The 18,195-nt window shown below is 41.4% G+C and overlaps 1 protein-coding gene across 3 annotated transcripts in view; it reads right to left on the bottom strand.

Annotated features, from left to right (window-relative positions):
• ASAH2 (N-acylsphingosine amidohydrolase 2) overlaps positions 1-13,835 on the bottom strand; it is an 86,723-nt gene extending 72,888 nt beyond the window's left edge. For 2 of the 3 annotated variants that reach the window (XM_007182840.2, XM_057531123.1), the window contains exons 1-4: positions 13,690-13,835; positions 10,823-10,954; positions 7,486-7,649; positions 5,582-5,731 (exon numbers count right to left, since the gene is read on the bottom strand). In XM_007182840.2, the coding sequence (XP_007182902.2) occupies positions 5,582-5,731; positions 7,486-7,649; positions 10,823-10,949 (441 nt within the window). In that variant the 5' untranslated portion in view covers positions 10,950-10,954; positions 13,690-13,835. The remainder of the gene's footprint in view (positions 1-5,581; positions 5,732-7,485; positions 7,650-10,822; positions 10,955-13,689) is intronic. The other variant, XM_057531122.1, reaches the window with a different exon arrangement.
• Between the last annotated feature and the right edge of the window lie 4,360 nt (positions 13,836-18,195).

Raw genomic sequence — 18,195 nt, 5'->3', positions numbered from 1 at the left:
TAGTGACTTTCAAGCTACCAAAAGTTTAACCACTAGCTCACAAAGTTCCTAAATATTTAACAATCAGCTCTCATGAGCTGGTACAAGCCAGTTCCAACACACCAATGGTACATAAGGAAGCAGCAGCAACTGATGTGCTATATACTGAAAATACATAAAGACATCCATTCAACCTCTTCTATTTTAGGTGAAGAGCTCCACCACCCTCATTCTAAGTCACGTGCTCATTGAATCAGGAAGGAGATCTTACAAACCATCTTCATGCCTCATTAACCTCTCCGTGGCCCAAACACTGATTCCTAGGTTACCACATCCACATGAGCAACCACGTGATACCAGGCAAATGTGGAAAGGAAATAGGATATGACTAGACCAACATTACCAGCCCACACTCTCCATCCCAATAAGGTTCCATGTTCCTTCTGTTTGATCCTAACTCCAGCCCCAACTCTTCATCACTTTTACATATTCTTTCACACAGTAAGTATTACTGCTTCATGAAGAAGAAATGTCTGTAGGGAGAAGGGGAAACAATCAATGAATGGACACCATTTACATATTCTTTCACACAGTAAGTATTACTGCTTCATGAAGAAGAAATGTCTGTAGGGAGAAGGAAACAATCAATGAATGGACACCATGAAAGCTTAACTAAAGTCAAAAGCTGATGTTCTTACAATTCTGTAACCAAGACAAGAAGGTCTTGGAAAAGAAGGAACTGCCAGTCAACTTTAGAGCTCCCTGTCCCACACATTTTTATTCCTAAAGAACTGTAACATTAGGATTTTTAGAATTCAGTGCATTTTTTCAGGTTTATGCAAGAATCAAGCTCTTGAAAACATAGAAATTATGAATCTTGAATTTTAAAACAAAAGGAAAAGACTACAAACAGCTTACAGAAATCTTATCCTAAACTACAGTCTCTGATATGAAGTCAGACATGTGGGACTTTTGGGGAAAAAGAAAAAAATTCAAAACTCAATCATGTAATAACAATGCCTGCCAATAGCCATTATAAGTAGCATGTTTCCTACTTCATGAAAGGAGGGCTATTTTAACATAGAGCAAAGAAGTGACATTAATGCCTATCGCTCACTTCTTCGACTGCAGTTTCCATTCCATTTCCTATTGCTGACACTCTTGGGAACATGACATAGAAAGAGTTAGAAAAGTCATTCTGCTTTCCTGCCCTGCCTTACTGCTCAGGGATCTTCTTTAATCTTTATTCCATGCTGGAAATTTCATCAATCTCAAAGCTGAGACTGAGAATCTGACTAAAACCAGGTGTTATAATAAGCTTAATGGCACTAGTTTAGTTACATTTATTTTTCGCACTTTCCCCTTGGCTTAACTTGGGATAAGTAAGTGGGTTCATTTATAGGTCTTTCCTCTGGGTCTCAGCTTGTAAGGGGAAGTAAAAATAGGAAGAGATGGTTAAATGGTGCCCAGTATTAACTTCATAGTGGTCTACAACCCAGTACATTAACCCGCTATCCCCTCCACACTCCACCCCAAAGTGTCTGTTTTGACTCTATTTCTACTTAAAGACCCCACCATTTCCCAATCAGAACCATTTTTGATTCCTCAGAAAAATAGTATAGTGCTATGGTAATGAACATGTGCTCTGGCAGGAAAATGTCAATGTTTGAACCCCACCTCTGCCAGTTCCTAGCCGCGTACACTTGGACAAGTTACTTGGTCCTCTGCAACTCAGTTTCCCAGTCTGTCAAATGACATAATAATAGTACCTCCCTCATACAGTTGTTTGGAGGATTAAATGAATTAATATATATGAAGCACTTAGACCAATACCTGACTCGTCACAGGAACTATGTCAAGTGTTAGCTTTTATGCCAATTTATCCCCAAATCTCATTAGCATTTAATTTGACTTTTTACCACCATATAGTCTCACTGCTGTCCCATTGGTTTAAAACTTTTATGCCACATTACATAGTATAGGGGAAATGGCCAGGCAAAGTTTAAATCCCTCCTGCAATGCCAGTTTCCCTTTCTAGTTCTTTCAGCCTTTTAACACCTTGTAAAATTCCCCCATATTAAATCCCCTGTTTGAAATGCCTAGTGTGATTACTGTTTTCCCAACTGGACTCGCATCAATAGAGCCTTGATGTTAATTTAAGGAATCTGCCAATTTGTGTCTTCACCGCTAGCTCTAGACTATTACAATCTACCTCAAACATCACTGTCTGATTAATCATCCTAAAGCACAATTGTGTTTGCATCACTCCTCCATGCAAAAGTTTTCTAAGAATCCCCATCACCCACAGAATTAAAAACAACCTGGCATCCCAGGACCCTGCAAATTATGACCAACACACCTTCCAGGTACATCTCCAATTACATGCCTACATGTGTCCTAATAGAACTGATCTCTGTCTCTTCAAATACATCTACATTTCTCCCTTGTGCCTCTCTGTGTCCATGTTGTCCCCTTGATTTGATAGCTCTTCCTCCCCATGTCAACCATTTAAAATTCTCCCCATTCAAGTGTCACTTCCACTTTGAATTTTCCTCTAGTTTCCATTTCCTGAATCCCTGTGTTGTACTTTTAAAGTACTGTATGCCCACAAATTCTTCAATACCCCTGTCTTCAAGAGGTGAAGTATAACTTTCCCACCTGTGAGTGTGAACTAGACTTGGTGACTTGCTTCTAAGGATAGAACAGGGTGAAAGTGATGGTGTGCATCTTCTGAGCCTGGGTTATGAAAGGCACTGTGGTTTCTTCCCTGCTCTTTTTTTTTAAATTAAAGTATAGTTGATGTACCATATTACATAAGTTACAGGCATACAATATGGTGATTCACAATTTTAAAAGGTTATGCTCCATGTATAGTTATTATAAAAGATTGGCTATATTCCCTGTGTTGTACAATATATCCTTGTAGCTTATTTTATACATAATAATTTATACCTCTTAATCCCCTAACCCTACATTACCCCTCCCCTCTTCCCTCTCCCCACTGGTAACCACTAATTTGTTCTCTATATCTGTGAGTCTGTTTCTTTTTTGTTATATTCACTAGTTTGTTCTATTTTTTAGATTCCACATACAAGTGATATCATAGAGTATTTGTCTTTCTGACTTATTTCACTTAGCATAATACCTTCCAAATCCATCCATGTTGTTACAAATGGCAAAATTTCATTCTTTTTTATGGCTGAGTAGTATTCCACTATATATATGTATATACACCACAGCTTCTTTATCCATTCATCTATTGATGGACACCTAGGTTGCTTCCACATCTTGGTAGCTGTAAATAATACTGCTATGAACATGAGGGTGCATATATCTTTTCATATTAGTGTTTTCATTTTTTTCAGATATATACCCAGGAGTGGAATTGCTGTGTCATATGGTAGGTCTATTTTTAATTTTTTGAGACACCTCCATACTATTTTCCACAGTGGCTACACAAATTTACATTCCAACCGATATGTATGTGGGTTCCCTTTTCTCCACATCCTCGCCAGTGTTTGTTATTTGTGTTCTTTTTGATGATAGCCATTTTGACAGGTGTGAGGTAATATCGCAGTGTAGTTTTGATTTGCATTTCCCTGATGATCAGTGATGTTGAGCATCTTTTCATGTGCCTGTTGGCCATCTGCATGTCCTCTTTGGCAAAATGTCTATTCAGGTCTTCGGACCATTTTTTAATTAGGTTGTTTGTGGTTTTTTGATGTTGAGTTGTATGAACTGTTTATATATTTTGGATATTCACATCTTATCAGTCATATCATTTGCAAATATTTCCACTGACAAAATGAAAAGACAACCTACTGAGTGGGCGAAAATCCCTGCTCTTTCTTTTAAGTTACACACTATAAGGGAAGCCAGCCATGAGGATATGGACAGTGGGGGAACTGTCAGTAGCCACATGAGTGAATCATCTTGGAAGTGGATCCTTTAGCCCTAGTCAAACCTTCAGATGACTGCAGCCTTTGCCAGCATCTGGACTGCAAGCTACCCTAAGTCATAACCACCCAGCTAAGCCAGTTCTGAATTCCTCACCAACAGAATTATGAGATAAAACAACAAATATTAAATAGGTTCCTATTTGGGGGGCTATTTATTACTCATGAATAGATAACTAATATATAACTGTCCTTTATTCCAGTAAATTATAGTTATTTGCCTATTTCTGGTACAGTCCTTCCTCCAATCCCCCAACTAGGTACTGAGCTCATAGGAACATGGGTTATGACTCACTTAGCTGTGTGCCCCTGAAGTGCCTAACAAAGTGTCTTGTAAAAAGTAGGTGATCAATGCTCTCCAAGATAATAGAATGACCTCACTTTTAAGAATGTAGGCTCTGGTATCAGGCATATATGTGTTCAGAACCCAGCTCTACCTTTTTCTAACTGTGTGAACTTGGGAAAGTTACTTAACCTTCTCTAAGACTCAGTCTCCTTACCTGCAAAATGGGGATAACAACAGGCCGACCTCACAGTTTTGTTGTCAGTGTAGGTGTGGGGAAAACACTTAATCCTCTGCTCCTTATGTTTCCATAGATGGGAGAGACTTACATTCTACTCCTCACGAGGGGGTGACATTAGAGAAATGCTTTTAGGCCCTCTCATCATCCCTCTCCCTGGCCCCTTCACACCGCAGGAGGAGCAAGTGTTTATTTGGTGAGGTTGATAGAACATGACACTGAATAATGGACATTTAATGGTCATTATTCTAGATGTTCCAGACTCTCCCCTTTCTCACATTTGTAAGTATGTGAGCAGATACTAAGAATACACTTTCTTTCTGTGACCTGATCCCTGCAGCAAATATAACCGGATCAGGGTCTAGAAATTGGCTGAGAGAGAGAGACCTGGAAGTCCATGTGTCTATAACTATTTCTCTCTCCCTCCCCATCCCCTCTCTGCAACTTACAAGCTGCCTGTCCAAGACCTCCTATGCACCTTTCTGCTAAGCTCAACTTTCCCCACAGGTGGGTTACATGGTCAAAATTGGCAGAAAAAAATCATAGAAAAGCCTGCCATATTCTACAATACAGTTTAGAGTTTAAGAGTGCTAATGTTGTATTCTTTTAAAATTTTATTATGGAAAAGTTCAAACATGTACAAAAATCATCAGAACAGTGTAATGAAACCCCCATGTGCCTTTCACCCAACTTCAGCAATTTACGGCCAACCTCATTTCAGAGTTGCTTTTTAATTCTCTTTAATTCCTTGCATCTATTCTTAATTGTCTAAAAACTTGAGAGGAGGGTTAGTAATTAATTGGCACTCTCAGACTTGTAACAAGGAGGATTACAAGAGAGTGTATGTGAAAGTCACTGGGACATAATAAGCTTGCAAAAAAACCCAGCATTAATAATGACGGTGAGCCATCAGCAGAATGGAAAGCAAGTTTTGACCAAGATGACTTGGAATGGAATGAGGCTCATTCTCCTCATTCGATCATCTGCTGGATTGTCAAGAGCTTATAACCTTGAGGGTAGTAGAAACTCACTGGATGTAAAACCAGGAGAGCTTAGTTACTGTCACGTTCACCTGCAGACTTTGCCTTTAAATCACGTCATCTCTTTCTCACCTCAATCACTTACCTCCAGCCTGAGTCGTTGGGACACCATGCCTATCTCAATGCTGACAAACACTACTCGACTGGACCCATCTGGTTCCGCCATGATGAACGCACGACTGTACAACCTCGTGAGGATACCTCGTGCATTCTGGCCAGTTTTGCTGTAGCCCATCTAAAGAGGAAGAGAGAATCAGCACCACTCCTTCTCACCCCGCTGTTACCAGAAACCAGGCACAACCATACAAGAATAGACTACTTAGGAAAGGCAAAGAAATACAATCCACATGACACCGTGGCTCCTGGTGAGACAGGATATGTGTTTTCAAGAGTAAAGCCAACAGTTTTGGGGTGTTTTTTTTTTTTTGTATATCGATGAATGAAATCTTACCTATTAAATATATTATTGGATCATTGTTCCTCAAGGTGATTAAAGTTTGTTTGTGTGTGTGTGTGTGCATGTGTGTGTTTTATGACCAATATCTTTTACGTGTGATTTTTAGAGTTTGGCTCTTTAAAGATTTGGAGAGGATACGTACATTCTAAGGCACTCAGTTTTTCTGATTTATATGCTAATGATCAGGGCCTAAGTTAAATTAATAAAAATATGTGTGCATGTAAAAAAAAAAAAAAAAAAAAAAAGAGTAAAGCCAACATCACAAAACAGGCTTTACTCTTCTGTGCAGAGAAAGGCAAAGTAGTTGCTGGGTTGGCAGTAGCTATTCACTGGCCTGTGGGCAAGGAGGGAACTGGTGTGACTCAGGAATTCCATCACGATGCTGGAGACCTTTCATGGCTTTTCTGTTCTTTGAAACAGGACCATTTCTCCAGCTTATCTAAGGTTCTACAGAAGAAGTCGTTCCCCAGCCATCATTCCACATTCCAAGGAATACCCTGAAGACTGGAGGCCCCTTCACTTTGGTTGTTTGGCATGTGATTTTTTTTTTTCCTGAAGAAAATGGTTTCCTTATGACTAAGTAATCCTTATTGAGGGTGCCTCACCCTGGCTTTTATCATGTTGTCCCTCCCTCAGCCAAGTCAAATCAAACACACCTATCTTAAAGCCCCTCTCTCACCATGTCATAAAGCTGCACCCAGGTCTTCAGCATGGTCCCTCTACTGCTTGCTTTACCTCTCATGTGAGTGGTCATTTAAGGTTTACATTCCAGAGTCACTTTTCAGAACAGACAACAGGGAATAATTCCTAGAATCTAAAGATTATTTGGTAGGAGAGAGAAAAATCCCATCAGGCAACCTCCTGCTCTGGTTACCTAGGGAAGGGTGGCTAGAAAGGTGTGTCTACCATCACAGCCCAGAAGTTGCATGCCAGCAGCCCACAGGCCACACCTGATCCAGAGAAGTGTTTTACTTGGCTAACACGCTGTTGGCCCTCACTAGATTTCCAGTTTTAACTAGAGTTGCTTCCATTTTCCAATGGAGAGACTTAAATCCTCAGGTCTTCAATCCATAGATATTCTGGCTTCTCTTGAAAAAACTGTAAGGTAGGGCAGCCCTAGATCCACACTCTTACATGGCAACACTCAGCTAAAGCCATGCAACTTTCTAGTTGTGCCACAGTCACCACCACTTTCTATTGCCCCCCAAAACTGAGGATTTACTAGACATTTATCATCCTACACTGGCCTTCTTCAGTCATTTATGGTACCTGCCCATCCCCTGTAGTATTGGAGTTCGTCCGCCTTGCCACTTCCATTCACAAAAAACGGCCAATTGAGTTTACAAGGGAGTTGTGGTTAAATAAAAGGTCCCCTCTTCCTTAGAGTACAATATCCATGTGATGTTAGACAACAGTGAAGTCAATAAAAGTGAGAAGGAGATTATGACATAATATTTAGGAATAAATACAGGGTGCAAAATAATAAAGTTACTTGTTTCACAGTCTCCTCAAGGATCCCGTAATTTACCTACCAAAATGATATCTGCTACTTGGCCCGTGCAGTCAGCTCGCCCAACACCAATATGGTAGCCACTGAAGTTCTGAAATAGAGTAGGCTCTGGGGTGCTGGGTGTTGGAGATGCCTGGATGGCTGTGGGGCCCTGGGTGGCTGGAGGGATCTGGGTGGTTGGAAAACCTGAATCAAAAAACAATAAGATATTTAAGAAACAACATTTCAGCCCATGCACTTTTCGGCATCAATTAGAACACACAGATTCAGGTTCCTAAGGATGAATCCTTGTATATTCTCTTACGTCTAAGATACATGGTGAGAAACATCTCAGGAACATGTTTTATATCGTAATCCCAAGGAGGATCTTTTTCACGGAGTGGAGATGTTTCAGCCTAATAGTCAAGCTCTCTGTCAAATGTCCTTCAACTTCTCCTCACAAGCCGTTCCTGTCTAACCTGTCACTCTTCATTCACTCACCCTGCACTTCTATTCCAGCCAAACAAATCAGGTGCCAGGTTCCTGGCACACAGCCCACTAAATCCAGCCTCTGGGGATTTGTTTCTACCACTCTCTCCATCCAGAGACCTTACTCCTTTCTGGTCCATCAGTCAGTCTCCTCTACCCCTTCAGAGTAGGTTTAGTTCCATCACACCCAGATCCAGCTCAACCCCTCACCTTCAGGATGCCACCCCAGCTGTCTCTACCCTGCTCTTATCCTCCTTGACCTTCTAAATCTTTTATTCTTAATGCAACCTAGATCATTGTACACTAGTTAACATAGTCCCGCTTTATTTTAATTATTCTCATGTCACCTATATGTATGCATATTAATACATATATTCTATATCAACATCACACATACACACGAATATCAAAGGATGCAGAATGGGATAGAGACTAAAAGAGCAGGTGCCAGAAACAACCCAGGTTAGAAAACTAACCCTATCATTTACTAGCTGAACAAATAAGTTAACCTATTTTACCTCAACTTTTCTCATCTATGAAGAAGAGTAACATAACTTTCTCATAACAAGAAGATAATAATACCCTACTTCCGAGGGTTGATTGACAATAAATATGTTAATACATATTCAAATTTTAAATGGCTGCCATATAGCTTTGTTTTTTTGTTTTTTTTTTTGTTTTTTTTTTTTACATATTTAGACATCTTACTTATATATTTTATTTGTTTGTTTCCACCCCAGACAACAGCCAGGGGTGGCCAAGTCAACACATGTCAGTGTCACAGTGCATTAGTGGTCAGAAAGTACTTAGGCAAGAAATTAACAGAAGACTTCTTCTGGGTTCCAGAATCTTGGAGCTCAAGAAAGTTTAGAGATCACATAATCCAATCTCCTCCATTTTACGTATAATAAAACTGAAACCCAGAGAAATGACTTAACCAAGATTTCATGGAGAGCATATGATGAATCAGGTGCCTAACCCAGATCCTCCAACTCAGAATCTGCTGCTCTTTCATCCACATTCTAAGTGTAGTTAGAATTCATGTTTTCCCATCCCCAAGCCCACGTTTTCTACAAGACATCAAGTATTGCAAGGAAGGAATCAGGCACCTTTGTTATTGCCTCATTTGTTCCAATGTAGGAATGTAGTGCCAACCAACGCCAAATCTAGTCACATAGCCAAAGGATTCTTTTCGATCTCAGAGTCTCAGATCTGTAAAGCAGTAGTAAGGCTAGCACCTACCTTTATGGGAGTTTGTGAGGATTAAATGAGAAATTTACATAGAATGTTTACCATAGTGCTCGACACAAAGTAACCATTCAATAAATAGCAACTTCTACTATGAAAATAATGACTGTAATTATTAATTACCTCCCTGAGCCTCAGGCTCTGGATTCTCTAATTTTAAAAGAGAAAAAACTATGTAAATCCTATGCATTCTTTCATTTCTAGCAGTCTATAACTCATTCTGCCCACTTCCAGAAAAGAGGATCTCTGTTCCTCTGGGTCTGCGGGGAATGAATTCAAAACATGGGGGACAGGGACTTCCCTGGTGGTCCAGCAGTAAAGAATCCACCTTACAATGCAGGGGACACGGGATCGATCCCTGGTCAGGTACTTAAGATCCCATATGCCACGGGGCAACTAAACCCACGCGCCACAACTACTGAGCTCACACGCCTCAGCTACAGCCCACGTGCCGCAAACTACAGAGCCCAAGCACTTTGGAACCCACGCGCCACAACTAGAGAGAGAAAACCCGCACTCCACAACTAGAGAGAAGCCCGTGCACCCCAACGAAGAGCCCACACGCTGCAACGAAAGATGCCGCGTGCCTCAATGAAGATCCCGTGTGCCTCAATGAAGATCCCGTGTGCCACAATGAAGACCCAACACAGCCAAAAATAAATAAAATAAATAATAAATAAATCTTTAAAAACAAAAAACAAAAAAACATGGGGACAGGTAGAGAATACATTAGAAAAGAGAAGAGGCCACAAAAGAGAAAACCAAGGTGAACAATGTTGCCTCTCCTTCTCCATTGGGCCTGCGGCCAGGCCTCCCTTTACTTTGGTGAAAGCATTCAGTCCCCACCTGTCTTCCCTACTGTTTATCAGGTATATAACCTATCATCAAAGGAGAGGCTCCCATGGACGCGATATTGCCTGTAAATTTAGCCTAGGTGGTTTTCAAAAACTAAGTTTATTTCTAACATTTAAAAAAAATCAGGAAAAAAAAAAACCCAGATGTCTAAACCGCCTCCCCCAACTTCCAGCTTCCTTTGAAAACTCAGAAGGGCTGAGTCGATATGACATCATGACAACAAACAGCTGGCGCTCAGAAAGGCCTGTGGACCCTCTTCACCAGAGAGACACCTGTCCCCACCCTGGGCCACGCCCCCCACCCCATTTATGGAACTTGATTGGCCCTCATGGGATTTGAGTTCAAGATCCCCTTCTCTAAAGCTTTCACAGACTAATTGACATTCAGTGGGTCTTTCCTTCTCCTTTTGCCCTCCACCCCCTAGAGAAGATGATGCCAGAAAGGAGGCAAAGAGGAAAAGAAGAGGCTCAGGGTAAAAGCTCACATTACTGGGCCTTGAAGAATCCTGAGCCGTACTTAGATCAGTGGAAAAGTGAGACAAGTAAGTGCATGTCAGAATGCAGCACTGGCTATTTGGGGCCAAAGGTAAACTTGATAAAAATTGCTATCAATGCATAAAGGGCAACTAAGATAAAGGTTAGATAACCATCCCAGGCTGCTTCAGTACACGTTGAACTGCCCTGTTATCAGCATTATCAGCAGACACTGTTTCTTGCCTTGATGTCCCCCAAAATGAAGAGATTTCCTGCAGGCTAGGAATAGCATACAAGAGAACCCACGATACTCGCCTGTGTGATTTTCAGTGGTCCCACTGGTGACGAACAACAGGCTGAGAAGAGCCACCGTGATCCCTGTCATCAGCACAAAGAGGAAAATCAGGAATATCTCTAAGGTGGAAAAGGTACGTTTGGCCATGTCTCCTGAGGAAAAGCAGAGACAGAAGAACAACTATGGAAGAGACAGAAAAAAGACAGAATAACAAATTAAAATACACATGCTTCAAGCTGTCCAAGGCTAAGATGTCTTAGCTCTTTCATATGAATAGACTCTACCAGGAATGCCAAGTACAGGGCATACTTGCCACTAGGTCCATATCCCAAGCCTGTGGAAGAAACGACCAATCAATTACAGCACTCCTTGATGAATTCACATGGGGTTTCCAAATGCTTCTCAGCACAATGCTCATCCTGGAAGCCACCACCCATCATTTGGCGTTGGCAGCTAAGCTAAAACCTATTTGTATTCCCTGGATACATCATACCGCTTTCACTTATGGCAGTAATGCTCTCTGTACATGGGTCTAGATTGGAGCATTTCTGTCAACAGGGATAACTGATGTACCCACACGGCTTGTACTTGTGAGAAAGCTGGCTGGGGTTAGGGCTTTACTTTGTGGCCATGGATTAGGTATCTTGTCCACAAGGAGGTGAAACGGACCTTTGGCCTTTAAACTTCCTGTTCTAACTTTCAATTACTACCTGAATAGAAAATGACCTGGAAAAGGAGATTGGCATCTCTGATCTGAAGCCAGGCATTTGTAAAATTTCCCTCTTCAGTGATCAGATGGATCCCACACGTTTTGCAAACCCCGTGTTGAAGTACGAGGATAAAGATAATGGCCCTTGTGTGCTACAAAAGCAGAAAATGTCCTTACAGATTCCTTAAGATATTTTAGGAGTAGAATTCATCATAACTCAGAGGGACTATAGAAGCTAAAAACTCACATAATGTAGCAGGAGAAAGTATAATATGATGGTTAAAAATTGGATTCTGAAGTCTGGTGTCAGGGTTCAAATCGCATTTCTGCCACTTACTAGGTGACCCTGGAAAATCATCCCCAACACTGAGCCTCAGTTTCCCCATCTGTAAATAGGGCTGTGACAAAGATGATAATTTTAGTACCTATCTCATAGAGGTTTTATAAAAATAAGACGAGATGACACAGTAATAGTTTGTTTCATGGAATGGGATAAGCGTTCAGAAAGTTAGCATTTATCATTAGGTTCTAAAACAGCAAAGACTCTGTGCTCCTCACTAGAATTAAAGGGGGTTTATATGAGTTTGTATTAAAGAATCATGAATCACAGGTGGGAACTTTAGAGTCCATTTTCTTAACCTTAAGCAAGCTTGAGCAGTGAGATGGGATTGTGGTCCCAAGACTTGCCCAGCAAATGGGTAACATGTGGCTAAGATGCTGCTATCCCCAAGAGCTGTAAATTGGCCACAAACAGATGTGTTTAGTATGGCCCAATTTTTCATTTCGATTTGACTTAGTCAACAAGATAAAAGATAGAGCTTACAATTTATCTGTAAAAATAGAATCTACTTTTACAAATATGAAACTTCAGGTTTTCTTTCAAAATATTTCATAAAATATGGCAACACGCAGACAGCATTCCCATGCACCAAGAGTTCTGTAAAACTTAGTAGCTGCTGTTCCCTTTAGATGGGGCAGCCCTTCTCCAACCTGCCGCTGCCTCTACCCAGCGGGCCTTATCTATCCGATCTTTGTAGTCATCTTATTTTGCAATCCACGGACTAAAGGTTAAAAATCAGTCTGGCAGCAAACACTTCAGAGGTAGGGCTGAACTGGGAGAGGACCAAGAGCCTGGAACATCTTCCCTATTTCCTAGTTTTTTGTTAGCAGGTGTTCCTCAACCATTTACCACCAGCATGATCATCTTCACCACCATCGGAAGGGACAGCTTCAAACTTAGGGCAAAACAACTTTCACTATCAGCCCTGAGACAGAAAGCACATGTAAGATATGCCTCTGAAACTTCAATGAGTCAAAGAGGTTTGCTAGTCATTAGCTATTGTTTCAGTAGCAAACTTCAAACCCTGTAGACCTAGTTCTTGCCCAAAGCTTTGGTTTCTATGAGCCTTCCTGCCAGCTGAGATAGCTTTTGCACAAATAAGGCTATTAAAAATAGATGACTGACAGGTGGACCCTTCAACCCCAAAGCGTGTACATGCAGATCACGTATGTAAATGTGGCTATGTGGTAAGAGCCTATGTAACAGACATGATATGAAATATATGTGTATGCATCTGTGTGTGTTTTTGTTTGTTTGTTGGGGTTTTTTTTTTGCTGGTTTTGCTCTGCTGAACTAATTGCCACCACTGGCCTTTTACACAAGTCAACAATGGCACTTGATTTAACATTAGCGTTTCCACCTCTTGGATTACAACCACGTACCTCGTGTATTTCACCACTCTATTTAGTTGCCAGAATTACCACCAGCATATTACCATTCTTTTTGAAACCATTAGCACTATTTCTCGTAAATGATGAGAATCTGAATTTAAACATGAACGCAAATGCCTTATATCTCCCTTCAGAAGGCAAATGTACCTTGGAGAGCTGAACCAATGATTACATTTTAAAGGACTGTACATTTTTAAATAGTTCTCACTTAATCTAGCATAATCCTGCAAGGTCAACAGTGAGGCTCTAATGGCACAGTAACAAGCCACTTGCTAGGTCTTTACCACCCTGAGGTCCCCCATTTTTCAAGACTGTGACAGTAAAAAGTAATATATTGGCAAAATGGGTTTCCAAAGCTAAGAAAATGAGGTTTCATCAAGATCTCTGAGACAATGGAGTGATTCAAGATCCCTCCCTCCCTCTCCAAGATAATACAGGCATTCTCACCTGATTCAACCACTCAGAAGAACTTGTGTATCCTGGTAAAGCAAATGATGGTCCAGAATCTTGTTCCCCTTCCTCTGGAACATTGCTTGGCTGGAACTTCTTAGCACTTTCTGAAACCTACTGAGGAGAGATTTTCACAGTCATGTCCAGGAGAGTTAGAGTTCCCATGAGCACAGCTTTGTGGGTTTGGTACATGGAAGAGATTAAAGTGTACTGATAACAAATGACTTGTTATCGAACTCTCCCCTGGGACAGCCTGATAGTGAGGTACTGAGTTGCAGAAGGCCTGCCAGGCTGAAGGTCATTTCAGATTTCAACACAACTCATCCAGCACATCAAGGTCTGTGCAAAGCTCCAACCTGGATCACAAAAAAAAGAGCACCTGCTTTATTTACCCCTGGCCACTCAACCAGTGCTCAAGAGGAAGTGATAATGTATGCTGGACATTAGTGTGGGCTATGGGCCCCACTAGGCAATATTTACAATAATTTCAGAACAGAAAAGTGAACTTTTAGATTCTCATGTATAAAAAGAATGCAAAGTTTTAGATGAACTAAGAATGTGAATAATGAGTATACAAAAGGGAAGAGTGTATGCAACATTAAAAATTATATTGAAGGAAATAATATTTAATAATTTTTTCATGTCATTAAATTAAGTTTGAAAACATTATGATCCCATTTTTGTAAAGTATACATTATTTATATGGGTGTGATCATAAAGACTGTAAGAAAATACAGCAAAACATGTTAAGAAGCAGTTATCTGGTGATAAGATCATGGGTGAGTTTTGTTTTCATCTTTTTGATTCTTGACATTTTCTATGATAGCCATGTAGCATTTCTGTAATGAGGAAAATAAAATGTTTTAGCTCATCTCAGAGAATGTACACTGTATAACAGCATGAAGTTAAGCAATGGCCCACAAAAGACAGAGAAATAAATAGACCAAAGTCCTCCTTTTTTCCTAGTAAATCCAAGCTATCCAGGAAGCAATTTGAAGAAGACCACATCGGCTGCTGAATTCCACACAGAGTTTTAAGAGAGACCAGCCCCAAAGTTCCAATGGAAATATTAAAGTGCTTTCAGATAGGGCATTTAGTAACGTGTCTTAGCTACCTCTCTGCTACAAAAGAGGGGAACAGGTTAAATTATGGTATTAGACAAGTTTTTTTTTCTTTTTGTGCAAATATGTTTGTTGCCTGACACCAAGAATTCTGAGACCAAATCTAGCTAACTTAAGGCAGCTGGGGAAAAAGAGAAGAAAATTCACCAGAAGGCAGCAGAAGAAGTTGAAGATGCAGGCTCAGGAAGGCCAGAGATCAGCTCTGAGGGTCTATGTGGCAGGAGCTATTGAGCCATCTCTTCAGGGCTTTGTCATCAAGATGGATGCTCTCCAACTACTTTAGGTCTTTACGTTGCTCCATTCTGGATTCAGTTCCTAAAAGACAGCATCTGGGAACTTCCCTGGAGGTCCAGTGGTTAAGACTTCACCTTCCAATTCCGGGGGTGCGGGTTCAATCCCTGGTTGGGGAGCTAAGAGCCCACATGCCTCACGGCCAAAACACCAAAACATAAAACAGAAGCAATATTGTAACAAATTCAATAAAGGCTTTAAAAATAATAATAAAATAATGTAAAAATAAAAGACAGCATCTGACTGACCTAGCTCAGCTCATATACCTATCCCTTCCATTGAGGGGATATTTAACAAGACCATACCCAAAGAGGGAAGGATAGTTCCCCAAAATAAAATCAAGGTAAAATAAAAACAACAGATACCCACTGGTGACCTGCCATTGGATTTCCTTCTCCCATCCTTCTCCCTTACGTGGGAGGCCCTCTAAACTGGCCCTGTGATCTAAAATGTGGTCTCTTCTGGACCTCTCCAGCCATCTTTCTCCCTGTAAGAAGGAGGCACGCCAAGCTCATTCCCACTGAGACTACCTAGGTGTCCCACAGTTGAGTCAGCTAAGATCATTTTAACCAGGGTTTCAGTAGATAATCATGGCATAATATATCATTTCTCCCAGACAACATTTGAAGGCCCATACCTGCATGCTAAGGGGGTGAGAATCAAGGAGATTCCAAGCACCGTGGCAGAGTCAGTGAAGGAAAAATGTTGGGCCAAGGGGACTTGTGGTGCCCATCAAGACAGCTGACTCTTATAGCCAGAAATAGACTACCTCGGGGAGAGGGGAAGACGTAATCATTGTAAATATTTCATACGTGTATTTTATTTCTGTCTGAATGACCATCAGACAAATCCTGTTTGCTAGGATAAGGATGGCTGTCCTTCTCAACTCATCACCCCAAGACACTCACTCATGTTCTACCCATTTTACAGATGAGGAAACACACACAGAAAGGTTAAAGAGCTTCCAGAACAGGAAAGGATGGTTAAAAGTGAGCATGATTAAACAATAATTATTCCAGGATGTGAGCCCAAGTCTCCAGATTCCCAGACAAGACCGCTTGCCTTTCACCAAACTCTTGCTGTCTACATCGCTTCAACTCTGGCCCTGGCATGGCAGCCTCTGGGGACAGACAAGTCATGTGTTCACTCCTCATTAGCAGATGATGAAGCAACTCGTGTCCTCTGTCTCTTAACATCCTAACACTGAGGAAGATTTTCCCAAATGCCCAACTCCTCAACCATTAACCAATAGTCTAGCACTACGAATTCTCTTATTTTACTTACGCCTACAGGATAGGGGCCTTAAAAGGCTTGATGCTACTTTCTTTTTTAAACAGATCTTTATTGAAGTATAATTGTTTCACAGAACTGTGTTAGTTTGTTGCACAAACAAAGTGAATCAGCCATATGCATACACATGTCCCCATATCCCCTCCCCCTTGAGCCTCCCTCCCATCCTCCCTATCCCACCCCTCTAGGTCATCACAAGGCATGGAGCTGATCTCCCTGTGCTATGCTGCTGCTTCCCACTAGCTATCTATTTTACATTCGGTAGTGTGTATATGTCAATGCTACTCTCACTTCGCCCCAGCTTCGCCCTCCCACCCCATGTCCTCAAGTCCATTCTCTGTGTCTACCTCTTTATTCCTGCCCTGCAACTAGGTTCTGGTCACATCCTTTTTCATTCTTTAATTCTTGGAATAATTGAAGAATAAATTACTTTAAAAAACCATATAGTATTTCATATAGCACCCAGATTGTGGTCTCTAAATATAATTCCTTGCTAAAAGGAAAAAGAGATCCTTGACGAAATGGCTGGTTTTGGGTCTGGGCCAGGAAACACATAAATCTGAAATATTTTTTCATACCAGAAATCAAGGAAGTCATTGAGATGATTATAATTGTTTCAAAAAGAACTAGAGTTTCCCACTAGCCAAAAATGGGTCAATTTGAGCAATTTAAAAAATAACTGCAGTAGATAAGCAAATCAATTTTGCTTAAATTCATGATGTCATAATGAAATTTTTTTAAATCTCACTGATTACCTTTAAAAGATGCTAGGGAACTAGTTTGTTTTTTCTGAAAACTGGCAAGAAAAACACAGGGAGTGGGAGGAAGGATCAAGAAATAGAGTAAGAATGTACTCTTCTTTTGCTGTATAAAGGTAACTTAGGGAGAGGAGCAACTATTTACAGAGCAACTCTTGATGAGAAAGCGTGGAAGACTATCAGAAAAGATCTACAAATAAAGATATAAAGAAGGAACCACAACAAGATGGGTAGGGGGGGCAGAGTCGTGGTATAGTCAAGACCCATAATGCTAGGTGGCCGACCCACAAACAGGAGAATAATTAAAATTGCAGAGTTTCTCCCCAAGGAATGAGGGGTCTGGGCCCCACATCAGGTTCCCCAGCCCAGGAGTCCTACAGGCTTTGAAGGCCAGCAGGTCTTACTTTTGGGAGACTCAGAAGGCTGTGGGAAATAGAGATGCCACTCTTAAACGGTGCACACAAAATCTCACACACTCTGAGACCCAAGTCAGCAGCAGTAATTTGAAAGGAGCCTAGGTTAGACCCACCTGCTGATTTGGGAGAGTCTCCCAGAGAAGCAGGAGGCAACTGGAGCTCACGCTGGGGACACAGACATGGGCAGCAGCCAATCGGGGGAGCTCATACTACCATAAGGACACTGGTGCTGGTAAGTGCTATTTTGGAATCCTTTAGCTTATTAGTTCTGGGACACAGCCCTACCCAGTAGCCTCTCTGCAGCAATACTGGGATGCCTCAGGCCAAGCAACTAGTCAGACAGAAACACAGCCTCACCTACCATCAGGCTGGCTGCCTTAAGATCCCTTAAGCCCACAGCTGCCCTGGGACCCAGCCCTGTCCAACAGAGGGCCCGGGACTGACCTTGCAACCAGAGTGCCAACACTAGCACTGGGGCCCCCAGGGCCCTGCAGCCAAAGACCCTGACACCTGGCTCCACCATCAATGGGATGGCACAAGACCAAAGGCCCCTGGGTCCCAGCCCCACCCAACAATGGGCTGATACAGCAACTCTGTGACACCTAGGGTGCAGTAGGCAGAGACACT

Source organism: Balaenoptera acutorostrata, chromosome 16 (genome assembly GCF_949987535.1).
Source record: "Balaenoptera acutorostrata chromosome 16, mBalAcu1.1, whole genome shotgun sequence".
NCBI classification, from domain to species: Eukaryota; Metazoa; Chordata; class Mammalia; order Artiodactyla; family Balaenopteridae; genus Balaenoptera; species Balaenoptera acutorostrata.
Note: the sequence above shows the minus strand (reverse complement) of the source record. Positions and strands in the feature narration are given on the sequence as shown.